Source organism: Sinocyclocheilus rhinocerous, unplaced genomic scaffold (assembly GCF_001515625.1).
Source record: "Sinocyclocheilus rhinocerous isolate Xijiao unplaced genomic scaffold, SAMN03320098_v1.1 scaffold1636, whole genome shotgun sequence".
NCBI classification, from domain to species: domain Eukaryota; kingdom Metazoa; phylum Chordata; class Actinopteri; order Cypriniformes; family Cyprinidae; genus Sinocyclocheilus; species Sinocyclocheilus rhinocerous.
Window position 1 is genome coordinate 667,085 of NW_015628289.1, and position 12,197 is coordinate 679,281.

Here is a 12,197-nt window from a genome sequence, read left to right on the forward strand (position 1 = left end):
TGGTTTTGAGAGATGTGTGTATTCTATATGGGGTTTGCCTTTTAAAAGTGTGCCATTTCTACTTGTTTTTCAGAGAAGACATTTCTGTCACTAACAAAGTGGATGGTGAGCAAAGGTGGTGGCCACGTTTTGGAGCAGCACCTGGGTTTTGCAGATGGCTATGTATTCTTTGGCTGCTTATCTTTTTTCCCCATTATGTTTCTGTTGCCTAAAGATTCTTTGTTAGGATAAATCCAGATGATACAGCATAATGCACTGCAAAATGTCCTAAGACAGGAGAAATGGTGAAGATGAACTGTTCCAGCATTGGAAGACTGTATTTTTAAGTGTTATACATTCAATGTTTTAAATAAAGAATTTGATATTTTTTAATATTGTGTCTGTTTTAATTGAATGCCAGTAGTACCTATGTAGGGTAAAAATAAAATTAATTCTTTATAAAATCTAATGAAATATATTAAAATAAATTAATTACAGTAGTATACTGATGAATTGGATTTTTTATAGTAATTTACTGTAAAACAGTACAGTTTGCTACTGTAAATCAAATACAGTTTGCTACTGTAAATCCTAATTACAGTAACTTACTGGCAACAGTGTTGTCAGTAAGTTACTGTAAAAACCCTTTGAAATGTCTAACAGTGTACATTTAACCAATAAAAATCCAATAAATTTAATATATATCATGTTAAATAAAGTAGACCTTATTCAACACTATGAAAAACACTACGGAGAGTAGTGATGGGGATTCTCTCGGTCTGCAATAGCGTAATGGAACGCGCTGCAGCACTCCAGCACAGGAATCGACTCTCTCGGCAGTTGATTGCACTGTTTAAGCAAGGAGCGGACGAAATGAAGCGGGGAATTTGGACACTGATGTATTACACCATGCGACAGAGAGCTGGAGCTGTCGCAGAAGCAACTTTGTCACATGCATGTATCCTACATGCTGCTTACTCAAACAACAGTCACAGTCACTTTAGTTTGTAATTCTACATACAGTACCTCCGTGCCAGCTTTGTAGTTTAATTGTTACATTAATGCAATAAATATACATTTGTTTTCCATGGTTAACCTATTTGTGTTCAGAATCATTAAACTAACCATAAATCATTAAAAACTCACATCAAGAATAAACAAATCAATACATTATTGTGTGTATTTTGTATATATTATTATTTATTTTTAATATCTTTAACGCTCCTGTTTAAGCGGCTTTTTAAGACAATGGGCATATGTGTTTAGAGCCATTACCAGACCATTATAATTTGATGAATTCATTAACGAACAACTTTTTTTCTCGTTTATTTAATTCTGGCATAATATTCGACCACGGCTGACTCTTGTGACTTTTTCCCTCTGTAAAATTAGGTATTAGCAACAGCTAGGTAACAACATTGATGATTTTAAGGTAATGTCATCACTAATTTGGATTAATTTGGACAATCGCGCTGAAAATGTGTTGTTTTAATAGGGGAAATTTAAGGCATTGTGTCGGGGAGAAAAAAAAAATTCATTAAGTGTGTAAAACCAACTGCAATCTTGTATTATTGCTGACCCTGTTGTGATGTAAATAAATGAATTTGAGGTGGAAGCCAGGAGTCAGAAATGATTCAAATAAAACCTGGAATCAAACACCCCTAACAAAGTCGTTTGTTAAAGCCTACTGTAGCTTGTCAGAAACTATATATATATACATACATATAAACATAAAATATGAGAAATTATGAACTCCTCCAATTTAAAAATGTTTATTTGATTTTGTTTATGACTACTTGTACCGACTGTTTGCTCACTTGAAAATTCTTATAACTAACTATTAATATGATTGAAGACTATTTGTACTTGGTGTAAATAGCCTCTGCCTTTTTATGTCTGGTTCTAAAACCCTGGCTTCTTTTAGTTACCTGAAAGAAATCTGGGGAAATTCTCATTTTTAACTCATTTAAAAAATATATATTTGGAAGATACACTTGGTAAAATATCGGATTTTCTATTCAGAGTGTCAGAGAGTTTGAGTTGACAAATCTGATGTAAATGTCTCCTAAGATATGTATCTGTTCAGTGTCAGTTGAAACCAAAATTATACAGGACTTCCTTAGGACAGATTAGACAACTAGTCTTCTAGGCAACCCCCAACTAGTCGATTTGAAAATCTGTATTTTGTGCATTTGTAGTTGTGAGGCAGCACATGTCTCATGTTCTATCGACGGTGCACAAGAACGAACAGTCAACTTTCAAGCATACGATTCAATGTTTCCTGCTAATAAATGTTTGTGAAAAAATGCTGATATTCCAGAAGTGTTAATGGAACCAAATGTAAAAAAAAAAAAAACATCTAGATCGGATATTTTTTTCATGACAATCTGCTTCTTTGAACATTGATGGTTCTTCAATTAACTGATTGTCTCCATTAGAAGGCTGGATTTTCAAATGTGGTTTGTTTTGACCACGGGGCGGGGGCGGAGTCTCTGATGTTAGGATACAAACTAAAAGAACAAAGAATCTCAAACTCGATCAAATCAAACTGGGTAGGGAGAAAGAAAAAAGCGCATTCCTTTTTGAACATCAAAGAGAGAAAGTAGAACATTTGAGCTTGCAGTGAATCACATGGCAGGCAGCAGTCCAGAGCACTGGAACACAGGCTCATAATGAGCCATTCATGAAGACACTACATACATTATAACAAATGAGGAACTCGGCATCTCAAAACTCATCTATTAGTCTTCAGGCAAAAAATCCAAACATAGTTAATAAAGTCTAAACTCTTACTCTTTTAGAAAGACTCCTTCAAAGTCCTCCTCAAAAACATTCAATTTCAGGATTTCCTCAAATAAAGTGTGATCTGTTCCACTGCTGAACTTGAAATCGAACCAAAATACACAGATAACAGTTTGAAACTCCACTTGAATACACAGCACAAGGACAGGACAACAATGTCCAATGCAGCGGATCCTGTCGACACGCAATCTCAGACAAAAGCTCAGAACGATCGGCGTCCTGCTGTTCCCTGAACCAGAGCTGCTCTCCACAACCTCTGTTTCTTCTCAGCAGAAGCACGACCATCACCTACTGCAACAAAAACAAGCTTTTGCCTTTGAGCTGAGCGCCAACAAAAAGTTGCAGAGTGTTTTATTAGCACAGCCGGTGGATGCAAGGAAGAGAAAGACAAGACGATATTGAGGGTCAGTGTGTGAAAGCATATTCGTTTGTTTTGTCTAAACCAGAAGTTATCAACTAACAGACTGTGGTCCAGATTTGGACCCAAGATTGGCTCTATCCAAACCTTAAATCAGTTCTCAGAATTGTCAAAATAGGAAACTATAAAACAAAGTCTTCACATACTTTTCAATCGGGTACAGAAGTGGCATAAAAGTACTTAAGATTCAATGAATCAGCCTATGTATCTGCCACTTGTTCAGTCTTGTGCACAGCCGACAGAAAGCAAAGCACACGCTGATGATAACGTCATAGTGTAAAGACAGCTTTAGTGCAATTTCTTGCTTGTTCATTTGCCAATTACTAAAACTCAACAGAGGAATTTGTTGTTATAATCTAATACTGCATGTGTCAGTTTATTTCTTTTTAATCATTAGTGATTCTACTGAATAAAGTCATGGAGAGACTATTTTGACTATTAACGATGTATTATTAGGGGCCAAGCAAAATTCTTTTTTCCTCTGATTCCTTGGCTCATGCCGAGTCGAATGCATACTAAAATGTAAAATTCTACAGGCCAAGATTTTTTGCAATTTTGAATTATTCGTAAAACATTTTTTTCACCAAAATTGGCTCAGATCATCTTCAGACCATGCTGGCAAAAGTCATTAAAGGTCCACTGAAGTACGTTGAAACGTGCAGCGTTATTCTATGTGGTGATGTTATTTCGATTGAAACTGGAAGACAGGGCGGGAAATATCAAGCAGCTCCGCCCCCTTTTTTAAAATAGCCAATAGGCAATAGCCACTATTTCATTTAAATCTGCTCAGGCCAAAGCCATTGAGATCGGTAAAGCTGCATTTGATAGCTTATGACAGCCACAGTCTAAAAGATTAGCCCTTTAGATTCAATATTAAACTGTTACTAAAGCAAAACAGTGATTATAATGATGCTGAGGATGTGTAGTTTGAAAAGTGTGTAATATATTGGTGAATGGCACTGCTGTTATCTCTTCTACTTGTCAGTGCTGTTTCTACAGTCTGTCTAACCGTTTCTCCTCCCAGTCTCATCCATATCGCTTGAAATATAGCATTCTGTGTAGAATTCAAACAGGTTCGATACGTTTTGCGGTCTGCGCCGACTCGCACATATAATCCGCTCTGTACTATCTTGTCTCTGGACCAGAGCAGACTGTGTGCATGCTGTGGCAGTTCGCGTTACACAATGCGAAACCAGACTTCATTCGCCCCAATCTAGAGCATATTTACTCTGTCTGAATCATTCCCTATCCCCTATATAGTGCACTACGTGCCATTCACCATACAGAGAATTCTAACTAAGTGACCGATTTCAGCCGCAGCTTCAGCGTCTATTAAAGGGGTCATATGATGTTGCTAAAAAGAACATTATTTTGTGTATTTGGTGTAATGAAATGTGTTTTTGCGGTTTAAGGTTCAAAAAACACATTATTTTCCACATACTGTATATTATTGTTTCTACTCTATGTCCCGCCTTTCTGAAATGCGTCGATTTTTACAAAGCTCATCGGCCTGAAAAGCGAGGTGTGCTCTGATTGGCCAACTATCCAGTGCTTTCCTCAGCGACCAGCACGGATCAGCTCCAGGTATGAGATTTCTAGTTGTGTCCTCTTTTGGAAGGCCAAACAAAGTATTTCCGCTTTCACAAGGAAACACGCAGAGTCTTCACAACATGGTGGCGGCGGTGGCATCAACAATAAAGTTACGCCTCCTTTCTTTGCGTGAACATTTGGGCGGCGTTATGCAAATCTTCCCACACCGTGACGTAGACATGTGGGGGCGTGTTTAAACTAGGCGTTTTAGGAGGGCTTGGACGAGTCTTAACTTTTATAAAGAATATCTCTTTGGGTTTCAGACTTTAGTCTTTGCAACTTTAGGGATCTTATCTATTCACGAACAGCTTGTAAACACTCCAAAAAGAAAGGAAAACTTGAAATCGCACCCTTTAATAGTGTAGTAAAATCTGATTCTATTTTGCGAGTTTGTTCTTTTGGACAGTTTGTTTCAATGAACTGGTTCAATTCACTAATTCGTTCACGTAATCATGCAATGACGTATACGCAATTATATTATTAAAGCATCCAATAAGGATGCGAAATGTGGATGTTTTAAGCACATAGAGTGAATGAACATCTTCATCAGCTCACCTTTTTACATAAACGATGAGAAACCATAAAAACTTTAATTTTGCCCCTTCATTCAAGAGCTCAATTCACGCATACCCTTATCACTGGCTCATCCATCTTCAGTCCGAGTCAGAACTGTTTCCTCAGTTCAGTGATTGCTGGAGGAACCGGAGCACTGAATGAGTTAATTCATTATAGGATCATATACACCGGTGTTTTGACTCATTTCGAGTTGGATTATTGGAATGAGTTTTGATTGAGTAACTTGTAGATCTGTGCTGCTCGAACGGTGAACTGCTTCAGACAGTTCAGTCTGCTTTGGTGATCTGGTTCAACTAGTTCACCAAAAAGAACCAGTTCAAAAGAATGATTAATTTGCGAACTGGACATCACTCCAGACTGTTTGCCTGAGGCTGTGGATTACAGGTAATAATGCTGTAAATAATGTTCAGTAATGTTCAGACCGATCTTTTTGCTTCATAAGGGCTCAATATATCGTCAGGAGCAATGGGTATTAATTTTGTGTTCCTTGATAAAGACAGGGAGCCGTTGACTTGCATTTTATGAATCACAAAGGCCAACGGCTTCAGTTAAAAATCTTCTTTACTGTTCTACTCAAAAAAAACAAAAAAAAAAAGTTACCTACATCTAGGATGGCCCAAGGGTGAGTAAATTAACAGCAAATTTTCATGAATGAACTATCCCTTTAACCAGTTTCATAGAATGTGTTCAGAGCATAGGTTCAACTACCTCAGGGAAAACCTTCATAAATAAAGATCTGAGTTCTGGGAGAGCGCTTGGAACTTTAGACGGAACAATCCAGAATACTGGCTTGGAATCAGTCATGCATATTGTGTTGATTTCCAGTGCCGGACACTTGAATTAGTGTGTTTGCCACTGAGTGAGGATGTGAAGAGCAGGTGTGCTGTACAGCTCCCATGTGAACACGCCAACAACAGGAAGATCAGTCTTCATAGAGAAGGCCTACACAGGATGTACAAACCATTCTGCACGGGAACAAAGATGAGCTCAAACCCTAAGTGGTGGGGCCCTACTTTAAGTGACAGCAGAACTGCATATTTATTACATAAATGTATCTGACAAAGTCACTTGTTTTTGTCAAGTAAACAGAACCCTTGAGCCATAAATCTTTCAACACATGGCTCTGTACACTGATGAGAAAACTGATCGTGATAGGTGGTCTTAAGGGAATTGACCTGCCTGTGTTAACAGGCATTTGAAGGGAAACCACCTGAAGTTCACGATGACTAGATTAACATGGGCCCCTCCATCTGGTACACATGTGCCACAACCGACTACAATCTAATTACAGAGTTAAACTGATCTGTTCCATCTTGCAGAGATGCTAGCAATATACGGCCATCAGTGTAACCAGCTGCAAAGCTATAAGTGATTGCATAATTTAAAGAACATAAACTACAGTCAAGATGACCTGAAGCTACTGTATCGTAGTTGGTTCTTCATTTGTCATTCCTAATTTACAGTGGAAATTTGAAATGGTATTTTATTCACAGCACCCTTTTGTTCAGCTCTTTACAAGGTTCTGAAAATGACAAAATATAGAATTCTGTCACAATTCTGCTGCTCCTTATAAAATAGTTTTAGCTAATATTTACTTAATACTGTCCATATACACTAATTTGGGGTCATACGATTTAAAAAATATATTTTTTTAAATAAATCTTTTATGCTCACCAAGACTGCATTTAACTGATCAAAAATACAGTAAAACTGTAATATTGTGAAATATTATTACAATTTAGAATAACTTTGTTTTCTATTTGCATATATTTTAAAACATAATTTATTCCTATGATGCAAAGCTGAATCAGCAGCTGACTTTCTTGAGCAGATTCACTGCTCAAGAAATTATTATTAATGTTGAAAACAGCTGCTTTATATTTTTGTGGAAATGGTGCTACATTTTTTTCAGGATTTTCTGATGAAAACAAAACTTTTATCTTAAATGGAAATCTTTGTAACATTATAAATTTATTTATTCTGATCAAATTAATGCGTCCTTGCTAAAGAAAAACTCACTGACCCAAACTTTTGAATGGTTGTGTATGATAAATGAAATACATTAGTTTGTTTGTCTCATAAACACACTCATGTATTTAATTTATCATACACATCCATTGGTAATGGTAATGGTGTTGTTTCAAAGTGAAACTTTTGTCCCGCACAATGCTTTGTCTATATATTAATAAAGCCACAGCTAGCACAACTCACCAGACAGGACGACCTCAATCAGATCTCCCTCATGGATATCCTCTGCCGACGTCAGCCGCTGGAGGATGTTGTCCGAGTTCAGATCATGGCGGAAGAGCAAGATCTTATCGTACAAGCCAAAGAATCCACATTCTGGGAACTGAGGAGGAGAGAATGGGATTTGTTATTAATAATGAAATCAAACATCAAAAGAGTTTCTTGATCAGAGCTTTGCATAAATACAAAGGTATTTTAGACAGAATTTCAAATTCATTAATGATTGGAAATTTATCACATATAATATACTGCAAGTTATTCTATAAATAAGGTATAATGTGCAGTCAGCATTATGTATTATTTTACTATAATGATCATATGACTGTATTATCCTGTTTATTTTACAGCTTTAAAGTTAAAGGTTCAGATTAGAGAGAGAGAGAAAAAAAACTCCAGAACAACACAGAAAACAGCCAGCTTAGCAAAAATTTTACAATATTATAGCAACAATATTATAGCATTAATTTATATAATATTGTTACTTTTGTTCCATTTTTTTTCTATGGAAAATGTAGTTTTCATTTAGCAACAATACAAAATGTCTTCCTCTATTTTAAGTTATCTCTCATCTAGATAGATAGATAGATAGATAGATAGATATAGACAGACAGACAGACAGACAGACAGACAGATAGATAGATAGACAGACAGACAGACAAATGCTGGAAGTATTAAAACAGACAGACAGACAGACAGACAGATAGACAGATAGATAGATAGATAGATAGATAGAACTGAGAAATATCACAGATCGCTTGACGGGGAGTGAAACTCTGAAGCGCTCAGTCAGTGTGTTCGGCGAGTGAAAATATATCTGTGCTAAACTTATACTTAGCGTCCAACTCACACACTGGCGAGTAAAATCTGAGAATTTATTAGCCATTGGCTAATATTAGACATCATTTAGTCGCCCAGAGTGAAGATTAGTCGCATATGCGAGTGATTTACTCGCAATGTAGAGGGTTGATACTAGCAATTTCTGAGTGAATTTTGTTTCAAGGTAAATTGTACATTTTTTCCCCCTGCAGTGTACAACTCCATTGTCGTCAGGAATTTGGGCAATTGACTTGGTATGTTAGTTAGCAGTAGTTAAGTTAGTAAACTAAGTTAAGAGGGAAGCATAAACATTCTAAAATGGAACAGTCCCACAGTCAGAGGTGCGAAGTCCTGTCAGGATACGATCACAGCCAATTCTGAGGTATTTCCTCTTATCAAGAATCACCAAACACCTTCCCATTCAGACTGGAGGCAGAATATTTCACCCTGACATGTCTCTGGTGTACTCCGAAATCTGGGATCTACATCAGGTCTTTTCAAACTAAAGGGTCTTAGGGAGTATTTTGAGAAAGAATCACTGAATAAGTAAAGTTGAGTCAATTCATATTTATTTTTATAATGCTACACAATACACATTGCTTCAAAGCTATTTAACAGGAAATCACGATTTTGATGTTTATAATACAATAATAGCAGAGCTGGACAATAATTGTACTTTTTGTGATGATAAAAGCAATCAAGCAGCTGAGAGTTTCTACATAGTACTGTATATATATTGTTAACTGATAAAGTACGACATTCTGTATATCCAAATTTATATAAAGAGCTAAACAATAATTTAGTTACATTCTGATATAAACAAACAAACAAAATCTGCAACAACAACAAACATTTTTATATAGTATTTATCACAATAAGAAACTTCTATATCTTTTCAGTTGTTTTTTTTTAAACAGTCCTTTGGAGTTTGCTAGCTTGTGAGGAAATGTTTCCGAATCCTTTCACAACAAGCCAAATGGAAATATTGGATATCAGAAATGAGGGGATGAAAGATGGTGGAGAGGAAGAGAGGGGGCATAGGAATGGATGGGTGAGGATCAAAGCTGCCCCTTGCTGAAGGTTCTGGATGAGGTATATCTCACTGCCAACAAAAAAATCCATCTAACACAGCTGTTTCCCGGCTGGGTCCTGACACACAATGCACCCAAAACAATACTGCCCATAATGCCAGGGCCAATGAAACTCACAAACTCAATGTTTTTGGCATTGCCCCAATGCCACCTGTGGTCAGAAATCCCTGTCTGTCTCTGGACCAGCTGTGTACTGACTCTAGACCAGGATCCCACAATCAACACAATGACTGTCATCAAAAAAAATAAAATAATTCACTCCCCATCATTTACTGTTTAATTGTTTATCAGTAGAATTGTATTTAAAGTCGGTCAGTCGAGTTAACACGTTATGATTGGTACGATTAATTTTGGGGAAAAAAAGAATGCATTAAAATTATTAATGCATTTAACGCACCAACACCTCCCAGACCTGTATATTACCTTACATTGCATGCAGTTGCTGATGAACATGATGCAGGACGACTGACTGTGTGATGTAGCCCATTAGAACATGCTCCTAAAATTCAAGATACAAGGGCAAAAATGCTCCTTTATGGGGTTGTGTCTCATATTTATATCATATGATGCAGTTTAGCACAATAAAACGAGCAAGAGAGCTGTTTTTCCTGAATATCTGCAGGATTTCAGATGTGATATATTGATGTTATACAATAGTTTAATAAACATGACATAACATAACACACAACATATTGTGTTAAATTTTAGACACAGTATTGTCAATATTGTGTGTTATGCTCAATTTCTTACATGAAAGTAGTTCCAAACAAAGCCAAAGCAGAACACATCTCTGAGCAACACAGCGGTGTTTCTTTAAGGTGCGGTCCCACTACATTTTTCACACTTCCATTCATACACACGTAAATGTGGAGAACGGAACGCAAACTCAAGAAGTTTCAAAGACGTTTCACATTTTGCTTCGTTCCAAAGTTCAAGTTTGGTGTACTCTAACCAGTGAATTCATATCACGTAAAGCCTTATGATAAATAGAAGTTTGAGCTGAACTAAAAGAACAGACATTTAAAAATGCAGTATTCCAAGAAAGTGTTTTGTAGATTGAATGTCTTTACATTTTGGATGTATTATTTATTGTTATGTGTTGAATTTATGTTTTTAAAAAGACACCTCAGAGTGTGACATCATATCACGACCATTGCAGGGTCCGAAGAAATTTCACACGCTCAAATTCTACTGTAGTGTGAGGGTGACTTTCTGAATGAATACATGTTTTTGAATTGAATGTGCCAGTGATTCAGTGAGCCAGTCATAAAGACAGTTGCTTCCTTTCTGAATGAATCATCTGTCTGAACAAATCAGCTGAATGAATGAGTGAATGACAGTCAGTGACTTGCCGTCACCTACTGGCAGTTTTAGTTTCATATTTAAACTATTATTTCATTTTTTTTATCATTTCATATTTCAATATTCAGTTAATAATTATTATTTATGCATGCTGAATTAAAATATTCCTTTCTAAAGTTACTTTTTGGTATATTCAATGCTTTTCTCATTTAACACAATGATAACTTAAAATGATCTTTTGGGGGGTAGGAATTTCTCATCCAAAATTGATGTGTGGTTAATTTGTGATTAGATTAATTAATCTGCACATCATGTAATTAATTAGATTAAAAATTTTAGGGCTTGACAGCCTTATTTAAAGTTCAAGAAAATTCACTGTTTAAAGGATTAAAAAAAACAGGATGTTTCCAAAGTCAGTGAGTAATCATGTTAAAGGTGCACTAAGCGAATTTTGACTAGGCCTGTCACGATAACAACTTTTTGTTGTGCGATATATTGCCCCAGAAATAATTGCGATAAGCGATATTATTGTCATTTTAAAGACCATTTTATTCCCGCACCACCGCTGGAAAGCTGCTCCAATGTTTACGCAGGTCCTACAGCACCTCTTGCCTGATCGTAACCCTTCTTTTTAATGTTTTGTTCCTCCAAAATGTTCCTCTTTTTTTTATCTGTCATCTCTTGCTATCTATAGTCGATCTGCTAATATCGTCCTGTGCACTCACTGAGCGCCCTCTTCTCCCTGTCATAACTAGACACGCCCCTTACTGCTGATTGGCTGCGAGTGTGTTTTGGGACTCGGCCCGACACTGTGGTCAAAAGCGTTTTTCAAATATTGCTTAGTGCACCTTTAAATACTAGCTTCAATCCCCTTGTCCAAATACCAACACTTGCGGTCTTGGCCACTTGAGAGCGTGGTGGCGCGACAGGAAGTAAGTGTGCAAGACTGTCCCAGGTCTTAAAAACGACAAAGTACACACTAAATCCACACTATCTCGAAAACCGCTCCAGAGCGGGCTTAGTGTATCCCATCATGCATCATGTTGTGGAAATAAATCGTGAGTCTTTTTGCCGAGATCTCGCAAGAGGTCACGGAAACCTTTTCAATGTATGTTAAATATTAATAATAGTTAGATATTTCATATAATTTGGTAGTAAAACAAAGGGTTGCATGTTTTATTGGTGCAAATGAGTAGTGGTGATAATTATTGTGTACAACATGCAACTGCATTTTATCACTTAATTAGAAGCACCACAAAATTAAATGGTGTCATCTGTTATAGGGACTACAGAACAGACATTTAGAAGTTGATTTTAAAATGCAAAGTATTGAAAATAAAAAATATAGCTCTGTAAACACTTGCATTTTTACAACA

At 36.5% G+C, this 12,197-nt stretch overlaps 1 protein-coding gene across 2 annotated transcripts in view; it reads right to left on the reverse strand.

Annotated features, from left to right (window-relative positions):
- prkd3 (protein kinase D3) overlaps nucleotides 1–12,197 on the reverse strand; it is an 84,866-nt gene that overhangs the window by 41,256 nt on the left and 31,413 nt on the right. For both annotated transcript variants that reach the window (XM_016548734.1, XM_016548733.1), the window contains exon 3: nucleotides 7,577–7,715. In XM_016548734.1, the coding sequence (XP_016404220.1) occupies nucleotides 7,577–7,715 (139 nt within the window). The remainder of the gene's footprint in view (nucleotides 1–7,576; nucleotides 7,716–12,197) is intronic.